Source organism: Sceloporus occidentalis, unplaced genomic scaffold (genome assembly GCF_023333645.1).
Source record: "Sceloporus occidentalis isolate IW3139 unplaced genomic scaffold, rSceOcc1.0.p SCAF_10, whole genome shotgun sequence".
Lineage (NCBI taxonomy): Eukaryota > Metazoa > Chordata > Lepidosauria > Squamata > Phrynosomatidae > Sceloporus > Sceloporus occidentalis.
In genome coordinates, this window is record NW_028316990.1 from 18769473 (window position 1) to 18785207 (window position 15735).

Genomic DNA, 15735 nt, shown 5'->3' on the forward strand with positions numbered 1-15735 from the left:
TGGTTTTGTTCGTTTTAAATTTTATATTTGTAATTTTTAATATTTTTAATTATATGATTTTAATTGTTGTTTTAAATGTCATTAGCCGCCTTGGGTCCCACTTTGGGAGAAAGATGAGATATAAATAAATAAATAAATAAATAAATAAATAAATAAATAAATAAAATAAGTAAGGAGAAATATGATAAAGCAAAGTTGGGAACCCCTTGTCCCAGCTGGACTACAATTCCCAGCATCTCTCTTCAGTGCCATTTGATGAAAGTTTCAAATACATAATTCTTGGAGGGCTAAAAGTTAATCCCCACTGCAATTGAACTTTGTATAATTATTAATGTATAGGGAGATCTGTGCCACGCTCCTTCAGAATGCCGTGGTCATCCAACAACATCGGTGCGCAGGAAATTCAATTTCCCCCCTTTTATGAAGTATACATATTTCTTTTCTTGCAGCACTGCAGAGAACGCCCTCGGTCCATGGTGGTCATAGAAGTATTCACTCCAGTTGTACAAAGAATCCTCAAACACAACATGGTGAGTCAAGATGACATCTCGTTTCACCTTAGTTTTTGTAGCAGTGCCATTTTGCCTTGCTGACCATGTCCATATGATATTTTGGGAGGCCGGGGTAGGAGGAATCATAGGCTCACAGATACTGAATTCGCACTGTAGAAATAATTCGGTTTGACCCTACTTTAACTGCCATGGCTCAGTGCTGTGGAAGTCTGGGGAACTGTAGTTTCTTGTTCTAGTCCGTGGATCAATAGAAAACAATCTTGCTCCCTCCTCTACATGACATCTAGATATTTAAAGATTAAATATTTTCCTTCCTTCCTTCCTTCCTTCCTTCCTTCCTTCCTTCCTTCCTTCTCTTTTATATTCTGCCTTTCTCTCTGCACAAGTCAATCTGTTTTGGTCGGAGAAGGGACAAAGGGAACCCCAGGGTTTCAACCAAAGGGTTTACAAGGGAGGTGTGGGTGGGAATAGGTGTCTAGTTGCTATTGCAGCATTTACATATCAGTGGGACTCTTCTCCAGGACGTTGATGCTCCAAGGTTACCAGAAAGGTCCAGGAGGTCCACACACAGGAGCAGGTCCCATGCTGCCGAGGTAATATCCAAACTGGCCTCCAAGGTTTTTCTGAATTAGGGCCGAAATACTTCCTTAATTTAAATCACCCGTTTCCCTGATGTTTACAACCTCCCATCATCCCCTACCAGCATAACCAGTAGTTGGTGTGAGATGGAATCTGCAGTCCAACAATATATAAAGGAGCCCAAAGTAGGGAGAAGTTGAGTTTGATTGACCAGGTAAAGCAGCAGACCTCCTTATCAGCTGCAAAGTTGCCCTGATGCAGGTGGGATGTTTTCAGTCAATACCTTTATTTTTTAAATACAAATTGCAAAACCTGAAAAGGAAAAGAATCAGTCCTAAAAAGAGAAGCCCCAGTCCCGCTAAATCTGGAGAGAATGCCTCATTGGAGAGCATCTTTGGCATCTCGAGTGTGTTGTGATTCTTATTTCATCCAGTTACTTTTGGACTGTAGCTCCCTAAATCTTCCAGTGGGCTTTAATTAGAAAGGAAGCTGAATATAAAGGGCAAAAAAATGTTCCACGATATTTTTTCATTAAATATGTCAAGAGCTGCATCCACTCTGCAGCAATAACCCAGTTTGAGACTGCTTTAACTGCCCTAGCTCAGGACTATGGAATTCTGGGAATTGGAGTTTGTTGTGGGCCACAGAATAGACTGGAGATCTCAAACCAGGTTATTGCTGCAGTGCAGATGCAGACAAGGTGAACTACTATGATAATGATTTTATTAATTTGTTCTCATTTCTCTCAGTGAGACTCAAGACAGCTAACGTGTCTGCACTGTATGACTGTGTCCTCTTTCTAGGTCTGCCTGAAGCCCAACATCCATCCTTTCATGGCTTTATTGTTCCTCTCTTCTGTTTTGGACAGGATTTTGGGAAGTGCCCACGGTTGCGGCTCTTTACTCAGGAGTATATTCTGGCTTTGAATGAATTGAATGCTGGCATGGAAGTGGTGAAGAAGTTTATTCACAGGTCAGTGGTTGCCTGGCGCAAATGTGTGCCACTCTTTGAGGATGTCAACCCTTTAATTCTCTCTTCTCCATTCTCAGCCACCTTTTCATCATCTGAAGCTGCGGTGGCCAGCGCCAGTTTTGCAAATTGGTTTTGTTTTAAGTGCTGTGCTGCGTCTTGTTCCCATGGACAGCCTTACCCAACCTGAAAGCCTTTAGCTGTATTGAGCTACAATTCCCATCCAGCGCAGCCAAGAGGAAGGCTACCAGAGACTTTGCTTTTGTTTTCTTTAGTGCGACAGCATTGCCTTGTGTTTGTCCCCTCATCCATTGATGGTTTTGTTGTCGTTCCAGCATGCATGGCCCTACGGGACAGTGCCCCCATCCCAGAGTCCTTCCAAATCTCGTCGCAGTCTGTTTAGCAGCCATTTATTCTTGCTATGAAGAGTTCATCAACAGGTCAGTTATTGTGCCTCTGAACTGATGGCCTTCTCTTTCCCTTTGGATTCTTTTTCATTTTTGATTTTGATTTTGATTCACACCAGATGTGAAAGGTACCTTTATTTTTAAACGGCTCAGCTTCTGCCTAATGATGGCAGATATGAGTACGACTGCTGCATCAGGTGGCAGATGCTGCAAGGAACATGTCCAGTTTAAATTTCATAACTAGAGTATAAATTTCATTTTATTTCATGTGTGTCATTTGTAACAGTGTTTTGCCACTTGGGGGGATGAGCTGCATTCTTTCCTCTTCTGGCCAAATTCATAGGCTGCCACAAAATGAAACCTGTTCTATAAATTATTTTAGGAGATGTTTGTTTTCCTTTGGCATAAACTGACAAACAGTGGCAAGAGACAGAAAACCAAGATTCTGTTGCAGGGATGACTGATCCCTGGTATTTTTGCTATGACTGGCTAGTACAGTTGGCCCTCCATATCCATGGATTTTGCATCCGTGGATTCAGCCATCCATGGCTTAAAAATGTGTTTCATTTTTTTCCTTCCAAATAGCAAACCTTGATTTTTCCATTTTATGTAAGGGGCACCCATTTTACTATGCCACTGTATATAATGGGACTTGAGCATCCACAGATTTTGGTATCCACAGGGGATCCTGGAACCAAACCCCAGTGGATACCAAGGACCCATTGTACAGTTGTTGTTCTGCTGCTGTTGTAGCTGTTGCTGCTTTTGCTGATGTTGTTCTTGTTAAAAATGCAGCCGGGACAATTCTCCAAGTCTGAAGGAAATTCGGAATGGCTGCCAGCAGCCGTGCGACCGTAAGCCCAATTTGCCTCTCCGGCTCCTCCACACAAGTCCTGACCTGGTGTCCCAAGAGGCCACATTGAATGAGTCTCGCCTGAAGTCAGTCATTGTCACGTCGAATGAGATCCACGTGGAGGTTGAACGCAACAACACGGCCAACCAGAAGATGACGGCCAATGTGGGCAATGACAGTGAGCCCAATCTGATAGACTGCTTGATGGTCAGCCCCACCTGCAGCACCATGAGCATTGAACTCAGTGCCCAGGCAGACCGTACCCTCGGCTGCTACGTGGAAATACTTAAGATGCTGTGAGTAGCTGTTTCCATGCCTTTCATAGCAGGCCCTCCTGAGCCACCAGGGAGTGGGGGTTGAGATGGCTTTCAGCCAGCCTTCTCTTTTTCAACATCTGTAGGCATCTAGGGAGATGTTCAAATAGCAGAGCAATAAATCTAAGGCTGATGTTAATGTCTGCAGCAGGCATCCAGCCAACCCATGGAGCTCCAAAAATAGCATCTAACTGATGAAAATGGGTAGTTTTTGTTTGTACGTTGACCCTTGAGCATAGTTTACAAGACTGGGATGTTGCCTGGAATTCTGGGCTGTTCTTTGCTCGCCAGTGATTCCTCTGCTTCTTCCATTTGAGGATTATCTGGTGGGTTTGTTTTGGGGAAGTGCCAGCTCAGAAGCGACTGGTGAAAGATGGAAATGTAGGGCTCCCGGTATGTATTGCAAAAGCAATCAGTACATGAATTTCTGAATAGAGTGGCACTCATACAAGTCTCTCAACTCCATATGCCAATCTTAGATTGATTTTAGCCCTCTCTGATAACATATATGGGAGAGGGACCTTAGCTTAGTGATAGAGCACATTTTTACACACACATGTTCCCATGTTCAGTCTTTGTCCTGTAAGTTATCCCTGCCTTACAGTATGCTGAAGTACCTGATGGATGAGGTAAAAGGAGAATTGGTTTTGCAATTGCGTGCCTTTTTCACTTTAGAAACTATGGAGAATCTACAACACATACAACTTTTTTCTCCACTGAAATCTGTTACTAAGCTTGCCTAATTGCAGTATCTCACAGTGGGCCTCTCTCCTTATAAATTTTCATGAAGTTTAAGGTTGGACAGTGAGGTACTGGTTCATATTTTAATCTGTTTGGAAACAGGGTTGGCTTTCATGCACACACAAAAAGCAGAGTCTTTTTATTAGTAGCTCCAAAACCCCCTGCAATAGACTGTTCACTTATTTTGCAGTGGAATAGAAACCTTTCTTTCTTGTTCAGCTTTTGGAAGGGAGCCCTTTCTGATATTCCTTGTTATTCTGGCTACTTTCACTGTTTTGTTGACAGGTTTATATTGATTTTGGTCTTGCTGCTGTTGTTTTTAACACTGATTGTAACAAATTGGTTGTTATGTAAGTGTTTAATTGGGTTCTGTTTTGGGGAGCAATAATGCCCAAAAGCCATAAAGAAATAAATGGGCCAATTAGGGAACCACAAAAGGTTGTTATCACGTTGCCAGCTGATGTCTTCTGCAGAGAAGGAGACCAGAGTAGAGAGGACTTGGCTGCCTAAGGCCCTCTCTTCCCCACCTCTTCTGCATTCCTCAATAGGTCAGTCCCATACCCCGAATACCCCCAGCGCATTCTCTGATGGCATGTTTATCAGGGTTGCCCCTGGCTGCTGATAACATCTTTGCAGTCGCTACGTGACCAGCTGGGCAGCTTTTTCCTTTGTACTGAAAGACGACACTGGGAAAGGGGGAAAGGCCATGGGTTGTGTCTAAGAGCAAAGAAGAAGAAGAAGAAAAGAAGCCCACTTTTGGCTCACATTGGCTGCATTTGTCACTGGCCAATGTGTGCTACACATTTCAAGCAGGAAAGGAGAGCTTACTGTATGGTATGCAGCTATTTAGAGAAGCTTTGCATGTTTAGCAGCCTGGCACCGTGCCACTCACAAGCTTTCCCAAACTCCAAAGATACAATTGCATTGCAAGGGATGTACAGGTGCTCTTCATTGGCGTGTGTGTGTGTGTGTGTGTTAGTGTACAAATTTTAAAGAGAAGTCCCTGCTTTGTAGCCGTAGCCAACTGAATTGGGGATAGGAGGCATTCGAAGAGGAGATGCACTTGGATAGGGTGTTTTCTTCTCCTGACTGTTGCTTCCTTCGGTATAAATGGTGAATCATGCTTTGTTTTTAAAATAAGAGGTACCAATCCTGGAGTACTACAAGCATTCTAGCATTTGTCCTACAAATATAGGGTTTATAAACCTGGGTTTCGGCCATGTCTTTGTTTTTGTCCGTCACTCCCAGAGCTTAAGAGTGTTCCTGTTTTGGACTATAGCTCTCCAAATCCCTGGCCATGGTGGCTGAGGGATTCTGCAAGCTGTAGTCTTGGCTTGTCAAATACTGTCTGCAGCTGGAGTGGGAAGTGTGAGGTCCTCCAGAGGCTGTTGGACTGCATCTCTCATCATCATTGACTAGAAAGGCTCTCTACCTACTTGACAAGTGAATGGGTGATTAGCAATAGGATTATTCTTGGTGTCTCAATGAGTGAGTTGTACATGGTGTTTAGGCCATAACAGCAGTTTTCTCATTGCAGGTCAGACTATGATGACTGGAGACCAGCTCTTGCCAGTTTGCTGCAACCCATCCCATTCCCCAAAGAGTAAGTTGTCAACTAGTTGCTTTTGAGCAAGATTTGTGTGCATCGTTCTCTATCTCTGGCAGAATTTGAGATGAAACTCCTTCAGATCTTGTGATGGTGAGAACATTAGCTGAAAGATGCCAAACATTTTCTAAACTTCATTCAGGGATCCCCCCCCCCTCAAGATCTAAGGAGGAAAAGAGTTAGGCAAAAATTAGACTTTGAGATAAAAATTGAGCTTGAGGCAGGAATGAATCCTAGAATCCAAGAGTTGGAAGAGACCACAAGGACCATGAAGTCCAACTCACTGCCATGCAAGAACACACAATCAAAGCATTCTCAACAGAATGTGAAGAACGCACGGCTCTCCAGGTGTTGCTGGACTGCACCTCCCATTATCCTTTACCCTGGGCTATGCTGGCTAAGGCAGTCCAGTGTCTTGGAGGGCCACAGTTGCCCATCCCTGCCTATAAGGGAATACTTTAGCAGGAGCATTTGTTCTTCATAGAATTGAAACAGACTGTCTCTCTCTCTCTCTCTCTCTCTCTCTCTCTCTATATATATATATATATATATATATATAGAGAGAGAGAGAGAGAGAGAGAGAGAATACTTCAGAGGCACTCTTTTTCCAACTTCCAACCACAACTGACAGACACAACAGTAAATCAAATATGATCCGAAGCTTCTGTGCGCTGGCTCTGCCACATACGTCTTCCTCTGTCTGTGGGATGCTTCATTTGCTTTCCCCAGAAAAGGAGGAGAGAGTCACAGATGCAGGAACAAGAGACAACATCAGTGAACAGTGAAACAAATGGAGAAAGCCAGAAGAGGGTGAACAGACGTCATAACTGTAAAGGAGGGCAAGGCACCACACAATGTAGGGCATTCAAGAAAAATGTGGGACGTTACACTAATATAAATGTAAATCCATGCTCAAAATGGAGGACATTTTGGAATTGGAACAGAAGGTTGAAATGAAAGACATGTCCAGGAAAAGGAAGATGTCTGGTCACCTTGAGCCAGAACCAGAGGACTTCAGATGTTCAGTATGCCAGTGTTTTTCCCCTTGTGGTTTGAAGGCAGCCTTGAGGTGCATTGGAAGAGCATGTCCTGAATTCTCTGTCTGTTGCACCTTTGGCCTAAGTCCAGAAAAGCCATGGTTGCACAGCTACTTTTACCTCCCAATGGGGCAGACAGATCCCATTTGCTGCAGCTCATACTAGACTGAGATTATGCCCCAGAAAGTAAGAGGTGAACAGGATTGATTGTCACATGGAATCAAACAAGCGATCGTGCCAGAAAGTATAATAGGACAAGGACACCCCAGTGAAAAAAACAACAGAACCATACATTGTTCTGTAAGCGGCGTTTGAATGCAGCTCCAGAGTTGCTGTTGGCCTCCCTCTGAAACCCATTAATGTTTATGAATAGCAGATCTCAGAGGGCAAACATTACCAGCCTGTAATTGTCCAATTTGCCAGCTTATTGTGTCCCCCAATGGCCTGGAGCCATAGATGGCTACTCTTTCGCGAGGGCTGGGGATGAATGCAAGGACTTGCCATCGTTTTGCCCTAGCGAAGGACCCTGGACTGGAACGCAGATCGGTGTCATGGCATGACGCAAGGCACTCTGTGAGAGTGACCACTAATTGCTTGACTAATGAGCCACGCTAATTAGATGCGACTGTGCCTTAATTGCAGTGCAATTAATGAACACACCTGGGACTTGGACAGAACAGAAAAGCCTGTTTACAAATGTGGCGTTTGTGTCACTATCTCTTAAAAGTTTCCATTAGCTTCTTTGATTACAGCTTTTCCCTGCAGATCAATTTCTGTGTTGACTTTCTTTCTTTCTTTCTTTCTTTCTTTCTTTCTTTCTCTTTCTTTCTCTTTCTTTCCATTTATATACTGCCAGACAGCGGAGCAAAGCACCCCTAGGATGAACCCTCAACAAAGCATCTCTTGTCCCCCAAATTGCAGATTTGTAAATACTCTATGCATCATATACAGCATTTCATACAATGTAAAGCATAAGTCATTTTTCAGTGCTTCTTGAACTCGTGTACTTGTGATTATTTTGGGGGAAAGCTGTTCAAAGGAAAGGAAAGGAAATCACTCATCATTTTGTTTGTTTTATTTCAGGGCTCTTGCACATGAGAAGTTCACAAAGTAAGTACCTGTTTGCTTAAAACAATTTTCTGTGGTGAGATAAATAAGCCAGGCATAGCTGAGATTCTTTCTCACATTGTTCAGCGCTGAGGTTTTGAAAGTTATGGATAGAAGCAGAACTGTAGAATTAAAAAGGACACACAAATTTCTCAAATGAATCTCGACAATTCCCTGTATTTGGGTCAGAGAGATGTTTTCTAGTCTAGTTCTTTAGCTGAAGCACACACATACCAGCATTCAAACACTCTAACCCCCACCAAATTTGAAGTTGCATAGTCCCAGGAAAGTCTGTGCAGTGTGATTATTATGAACTAGTTATAAGAAAAACGGCATGCATGTCTTCTGCTTGGCTATGAAGAAACAATTAGTGCTGGAAATGAATCAGGAAGGGATGGAAACTGTTAAGATCTGCAGGCCGAACAACTGGGATTGCTTTCCTGTGCTAGAAAGTGCAAGATGGATTGCCCCAGTTGCAAAATCCTTTCTTAGTCCATACGCACTGCCTTGGCAACTCTTAAGAGCTCATCATTCCTCCCTGTGAAATTTTCTCTCCACTCATCTCCTTGTAACCTCTCCAGAAGAGAGGTATCAATCACTTAAAGTGTAACTAAAATGAAATGCAACAGCTGTGTAAATTTTGGAAGCAAGTGGGACGGCCAGTCATCTTTCTCCTTCTTTTTCCCCCCCTCTGTTCTGTTTTATCTTTTTGCCCTTTCAAGGGAGCTGAAGTACGTCATTCAAAGATTTGCAGAAGATCCAAGGCAAGAAGTAAGTCTCTTTGCAGCATCACAATCAAAGGGAGAGGCATGTTCTGGCTTTTATGTACCTTTGAGTTCCAAAGCATACTCAGCTTCTTTAGATCAGTTCCTTGATCTTGCCATTCCCCCTTTCCTCCCATGCATGCGAACATAAGACTCTGTTATCCTGTTTAAAGAACCTAGATTCCTTACATTAAGTCGGATCTTAATTCTTTCTAACCCATTGTTGTCAAGTCTGACAGACAGTGGCTCTTCGGGATCTCAGGTGGGATTCTTTCCTAGCCTTTCCAGGAGATCTCTGGTATTCTCTAGTGGTCTCCCATCCAAGTACTAAGCAGGTCTGATCCTGCTTAGCTTCTGAAGTGAGACAAGATTGTGTATGTTACAGAGATAATATTTCTGAGTGGGTAAATACAGAATCTACCCCAGAGATATGTGACCAGTTGTTGATTTCACAGCAATGTAGACCCACAGCAAGAAGTGAGAAATAACCGGAAGCCTCATTTTGCAGGGAGGGAGATTACTGCTGTTGTTGAACAGTTGGGAGGCGAACATCCTCTATGATCTTTCGCAGATCTCCCAGAGGGTCTCCCAGTAGATCCCACCTGCCATGTTTTGCCCACCAGCCATGTTTTGTTGAGGCGCTCCTCACTTCTCCTTGTCTGTGTTTTCTTCGGTAGGTCCATTCATGTTTGCTGAGTGTGCGTGCTGGCAAGGACGGTTGGTTCCAGCTCTACAGCCCTGGTGGGGTGGCATGTGACGATGATGGGGAGCTGTTTGCCAGTATGGTATGTGGCTACTGTTTTGTTTATTTACTTAATTTATAGTCTGACTGGTGGTAGTGGGGAGCTCAGAATGGGGAACCCACTGCAAGTTGGGACTTGACCACTCATGGGTCAAGGGAAGCAGTGGTGGTGGGAGACACAAAAACGCTGGCCACAGCACACATCCACATCTGGATGTGTCATGGAGCTTCCAGGAGAAGGAGACTGACAGGAGGAGGCCAGGAGAAGCATCAGAGGAAGCAAGGAATGGAAAAGAACTAGGAAGTGGAGAGGAGGAAGGACAAGAGCAAAGGATAGGGAGAACTAGGCTTGAAGCATCACAGCAGTGGTGAGCCAATATGCTCAGACCGCAGGAGAGAGGAAGCTATGGCTGGAAGGTAAGCTTAGCCTGGCTGAAGAGCCTTCTCAGGTGGCCTAGCCACTGGCCAGTAGAAAGACGGGATGGGGAAACTGGAGAGAAGAGCAAGGCAGCAAGCCTAGGACTGGGGAGGAGGATCCCCGATGCATGAACATCTGCCCCTGGCATGCCAACTCAGGGCCTTCCAGAGGAAGGGAAAGGGACCCAAGAAGGAAAGGGATGGAGAAATATTCATTATTTATTTAAAGTATTTATACCCTGCCCTTACACACATGTGTATACGTATACATGTCTGTATGTTAGAGAGCTCATATGTGTGAAACTCACTGTGTATTCCTTTTGGCTTCTGGGTTTCATATGGTAAATTCATGGCACTGTACCCCAGCATTATTTTGATCAGGGTTGATTGGGACAGGACACTTAGGCGGGATACAAACGGGCAGGGGAAGACGTCTTGGAGGTGTATTCTGCTGAATACGGAGCCTCCAGACCGCCCACCCTGGGGGCGTGGCTCAGGAGATGGGGCTTCCACATGGGGGGCAGTGAAGACGCCTCACCTGGGGCCGTTTCTGACCCGCAGTTTCCAAACCGCCGCCTCGGAGGACGCTGCAAAGAGAGAGGCAGCTTCCTCACGGGCGGCCAAAAACGGGGCTTTTTTTTTCCTTTGCCGGCTGGCGGATGCGCAGCTGTGCAGCTGCAGCTCTAAGCAGCGGCGGTAGAAAGCCTATGGGCACATTTAAAGTGCCCAAGCCCCTTTAAAACTTTTTTCCCCGCTCTGCCCAAGAACAATGGTGGTCTCCTGCCAGCTGGTGATCAGCTGGTGTTAGCATCCTTGTCCGCTTGCACTTTGCCAGTGTCACCAGCATCATGGATGCCTCCTCTCCTTTGGTCCCCGCGCTCTTGTTGAATCTGCAATGCACAGCCACAGCTGTCGCCGCTGCCACCGCTGTCCCCCTGCCATCCCCCATCACCTCCCTTGTACATATGTAAATATTTACAGTTTTAGCGGTTTTTATTGTTAGGTGAAAATGGCACAGGAATGTGTGTAGGGGCTCACTTTAAAGTCCAAACTTTCCCCAATTCTAGCAGCGCATGCGTACATGTTGCTCTAGGGTTAGGGTTAGGGTTAGGGTTAGGGTTAGGGTTACGAGTCTTAAAATGCGCTGCAGCTGTGCTGCAGCTTCCACACCTGCATGGCAGCTGACGCTGCAATTAAAGCCTGACTGCAAACTGCACATGTTCCAGGACCCCGACTCATTATGCGACGCAGCAGACACGGAGCTTTTAAATGGGCAACTTAAATTAGCGGCGTAGCAATTCTGACGTACCGGTGCAGCAGCTTACAGACGGAGCTGCGCAGCTGCGCATCAAACGGAAAAGAAGCGGAGAAAAGCAGCACCTTTTTAATGCCGCTTCTTCCCGCTTGGGGCGTGCGGGGGGCGTGTTCATAGCGGCATTCAGGTAAGGCCCGTCTGAAGGCTCTACCTTCATGACGTCATGAATACACCCCTTTTTGCCCGTCTGTATCCCGCCTTAGTTTGTCTGGGCAGAATTGTGCAACAAAAGGGATATTACTTGAACAGAGCCATGGGAGACTGTGGCTATAGCCTGGTGCCTAGTTAACCTGAGAGTAAGCCCTATTAAACTTAGTTACCATTAAATACTAAGTAGACAAGTACTGTAGAAGCAATGCAAACTGGAACAAATGAGCTAAGTGTCTGGTTTTGTGTTTTCCCTGGGAGAAATATTCAAGGGAATACTCTTTTCATTATCTGGAGTGAGATTTCCTCTTTGGTTGTAGCAGTGTGTTCTTCTGTTTATACAGGCATCATTTTAAAGGGCACATAGCTGTTTTCCCTCTAACTTGGATCTCTCTTCTGCTCTTTCAGGTTCATATTTTAATGGGCTCTTGTTATAAGACGAAAAAGTTCCTGCTTTCGCTGGCTGAAAACAAACTAGGGCCATGCATGCTGCTAGCATTGAGAGGCAACCAGACAATGGTGGAGGTAAAGCCAATCTCTTCCATTTACTATGATGTAAATAAGTAATATTAAATTCTGAACCAAATGGACTTATCACTCTTTCAAGCTTCTGAAGATATGGGGTGTAATGCATAAAAACGTATGCTGAAATGAACTGGTTACGCTTAGAGGTGTCCAAAAACTGCTTTTTTTATTCCAGCTTGTATAATGAAACAGACTGACACAGTCATCTTTTTCAAATAGTAGAAATAAGAGTCAGTTATGGTATAATTGGTGTTGTTACAATGTGAATTGGCAGTAACATGGATAACGAATAGAGGAACAGTATAAAGAAAATCATCTCATGTGAGATGTGGTTTTGGCAAAGAGCGCTGAGGGTATTGTGTACAGCCAAGAATACAAACAAATTACTATACTGTGGAGGTGTTTCTAGGAACACAACTGTTGCATTATAGCAAAGGATACTGTGTGCCAATAGTATCGGAAGTATTTATTCTGCTGCTTGGGAGAATTTCTCAATTTTTGTTGAAATCAGTGCAAAAAAGGTGAGAAAATGAAGATATATTTTCTTGGAACACATAGAGATTTCCTATGCCAATGTAATGGACATAATGTTGGAGCTGGACTAGGGAGACTTATGTTGAAAGGTCCACACTGCTGTGACATTTACTTAGTGGTCTGGGCTAATTACCTCACAGGGCTGTTGTGAAAATAAACTTGGGATCAGGCTTTGTAGTTTCCGGCTTGGCTTAAGGCTCCTTTTGAATACACACATCCACTCTTTGATGCATTGCTGTAAAGACGTCTTGGACAGCTGAGCTGCAGAGTCAACTTCTTTTTTCTTCCCTCCTGCCAGATTCTTTGCTTGATGCTCGAGTACAACATCATTGACAATAAAGACACCCAGCTGCAGATCATCTCAACCCTTGAGAGCACGGATGTGGGGAAGAAAATGTACGAGCAGCTTTGCGACAGGCAGAGGGAGTTAAAAGAGCTGGTGAGTCTGTGAATTGGCAGCCCCATTTCAGCACAAAAGCAGAGACTGGAGGAATTTTTTTTGACAGGCCCTAAGACAAAATGGGTTTTTTAAAGACAGACTCTAAAACTCTCCATGTACCCTTGGGGGAGAAGTTTCAAAGCACCTCCACATTGGGATTTGCAGTTCAGCTCCCCATGCTCTGCTCTGAAGGAAGAGATACTAGTTAGCCTTGAGCAAATAATATCTTCTGTGCCATTAACCTCCACCTCACAGGAGGAGAGTGAACCATTTATTGATCCTTCATGGATCAGTTGCACATGGATCAATTTTTAATTCCACATGGCTGCCATATAGAAAGGTGACTGGGTGAGACTTCCACACGACAGGCACATTCTTGTTGCCGTGCATAGAAAACTGCATTTTCTGTGCAGAAAATAGTATTTTAGTGCATGGTATTTCCTATGCAGGAAATGTTATTTTTCTGTGCAAACCACCATGCATTAATTTTGCTCAGAATAGATCCCATATTATGAATGGTCTTTGAAAACTGTGCAGTTTTCAAGACTTTTGCACAGCAAGAGGAAAATTGCTGAAATTGCTTTTTGCTTCTTTTGAAAAGAAAATTTCTTTTTGCTTCTTTTGCAAAGAAAATGGCTGAGGATTTACATCTCTAGCATGAAATGCTAATGGTCCAGGAGGACTTGTACTGGATTATATACATGAAGATACAGCTGCATCAATGAACATTGTTGATCCTTGCAGGGGTGTGTGTGTGTGTGTGTGTGTGTGTGTGTGTGTGTGTGTGTGTGTGTGTGTTAAGGACTGTCAGTCCTTAGATGAGACCAAAGGTTTTTCTGTAGTTCTTGTGTCCAAAGTAGTGAGCCAGATGCTACAGTGGGAAGCCCACAAGAAATACATGTGTGTACTAGCTCCCTCCTGCTTGTACATTATCTCTGACCCTGGAGCTAAAATGTAGCTGTCATGACTATTAGCCACTGATAGATGACATGGACTTAATGAATCTGTCTGTAACAAGGGTGAAGACTCTTTGGCCCTCCATATGTTGATGAACTATTAATCTCATCATATCTTGTCACTGGCCAGATTGTTTAGGGCTGATGAGAACTGGAGTCCAGTTGCATCTGAAATTCTACATGTTGCCCACTCTTGGTTTACAAAAGTACGAACACAGAATCCTTATATAGATAGGAGGCGCCTGAATGCATAAGCATGGAGGTGGAGACATTCATATGCAGATCTTGCTGGATTAGTTTGTCTCCTAATAGAGGTGTACTGCCTCTATATACAGAGAATTAAGAGGTGTGTTGGTGCCCTAAAGTTTTTTTTTAACTGGAGATATCTGCAGGCAAAGTATGTGGTCTCCCACTTGCTCTTGTTCCTCTGATTTTAATCAATGCTTGCTTTCTTTTGCAGCAAAGGAAAGGAGGTCCTACCCGGTTAACACTGCCATCAAAATCCACAGTGAGTTACCCTTCTCTTTTGCATGATCCCATACAGCAACTCTGCATCAGATGCATTGTGACAATAGCACTGATAGCAGTGTTACTACCCAGTGTTGCAACTATCAAGTGCACCTTTTGGTGTCCCCCCTCATAAGAGGGGAATGACTGACTTTGACAGCTTCTGGAGTGAGTCTAGATGTGAACTCCTTTGACTACTCAGGAATCACAATATATACATGTTAAGTATTGTGTCTTAATGGAGCTTCAGTTGGAATTAAAGACACAGGGTTTTTTGGTTATGGCTTATTCCCAAAAATCTCCATTTGAAACTGATGACTGCTCTGTATTACTACGAAAGAGGACTAACTGGAGGTGTATCATGTAAATTGGCAAACCAGTCATCTCTGTATCCATGTTTTGAACAAGACAACTTTTTCTAGAGCTCCCTGCCATCATAGCAGTTAGCACAGTTTCAGAGTATCAATGGTTTCTCCTTTGTGAAAACCCACAAATTGCCATTAAAAATGTATTTTCCCCTGTCCTAGTTAATCCAAAGAAATCTAGTTCACTCAGTTCGTTCTGGGCATTAATGTGCACGGCCGATTAAAATGCTCCCACAGTTTAGAAATCGGTGATGCTGTTGCCGCAGTTCAGCTAACTTAGAAAGAAAAAGGAACTGAAGCATATGTCAGAAATGTTGAGATTGGAAACATCCTGCTGGCAGTGATCCTCATTTGCAAAAGTCCATATGTCCGATCTGTGCAATCTTTTGCCCTTCAGGATGCAGACCTGGCCCGATTGTTAAGCTCGGGTTCCTTCGGCAACCTGGAGAACCTCAGCCTGGCCTTCACCAACGTCACGAGTGCCTGTGCAGAGCATCTCATCAAGCTGCCTTCACTCAAGCAACTGAACCTGTGGTCGACTCAGGTACACGCTCTGACAGATCAGTGGTGGGGAGGAGAGCATGGGCAAACCCCTTCCAAGATTGCCAAAGGCATTGAAATGAGGAGGGAATATATTATGACAAAGCAAGGGGCCAGCTAAGAATAATACAGTGGGACCACATATAACACGAGGGATCCATGCTGGGACCCTTCACATGATACGATTTTTGTGTATAACCTGGAACACCGTTTCTCTTCCTGTAGACCTACCCAGTCGATTTTAAACTATGACGTTTAACTTACGTTGGGTGTTTTTAATGTCTTATGTTTATGTGTTTTCACAGTGTTTTTGCAATGTTTAAATGATTTGATGTGTTTTAATTTATATTGTACCCCCA

The 15735-nt window shown here is 44.0% G+C and overlaps 1 protein-coding gene across 3 annotated transcripts in view; it reads left to right on the plus strand.

Annotated features, from left to right (window-relative positions):
- LOC149306009 (C-Maf-inducing protein) overlaps window positions 1–15735 on the plus strand; it is a 117557-nt gene that overhangs the window by 96848 nt on the left and 4974 nt on the right. For all 3 annotated transcript variants that reach the window (XM_089477118.1, XM_089477119.1, XM_089477120.1), the window contains exons 7-18: window positions 450–530; window positions 1960–2063; window positions 2396–2500; window positions 3263–3616; window positions 5913–5978; window positions 8102–8128; window positions 8848–8896; window positions 9567–9674; window positions 11919–12035; window positions 12868–13008; window positions 14425–14472; window positions 15234–15380. In XM_089477118.1, coding sequence (XP_089333244.1) covers window positions 450–530; window positions 1960–2063; window positions 2396–2500; window positions 3263–3616; window positions 5913–5978; window positions 8102–8128; window positions 8848–8896; window positions 9567–9674; window positions 11919–12035; window positions 12868–13008; window positions 14425–14472; window positions 15234–15380 — 1347 coding nt within the window. The remainder of the gene's footprint in view (window positions 1–449; window positions 531–1959; window positions 2064–2395; window positions 2501–3262; window positions 3617–5912; window positions 5979–8101; window positions 8129–8847; window positions 8897–9566; window positions 9675–11918; window positions 12036–12867; window positions 13009–14424; window positions 14473–15233; window positions 15381–15735) is intronic.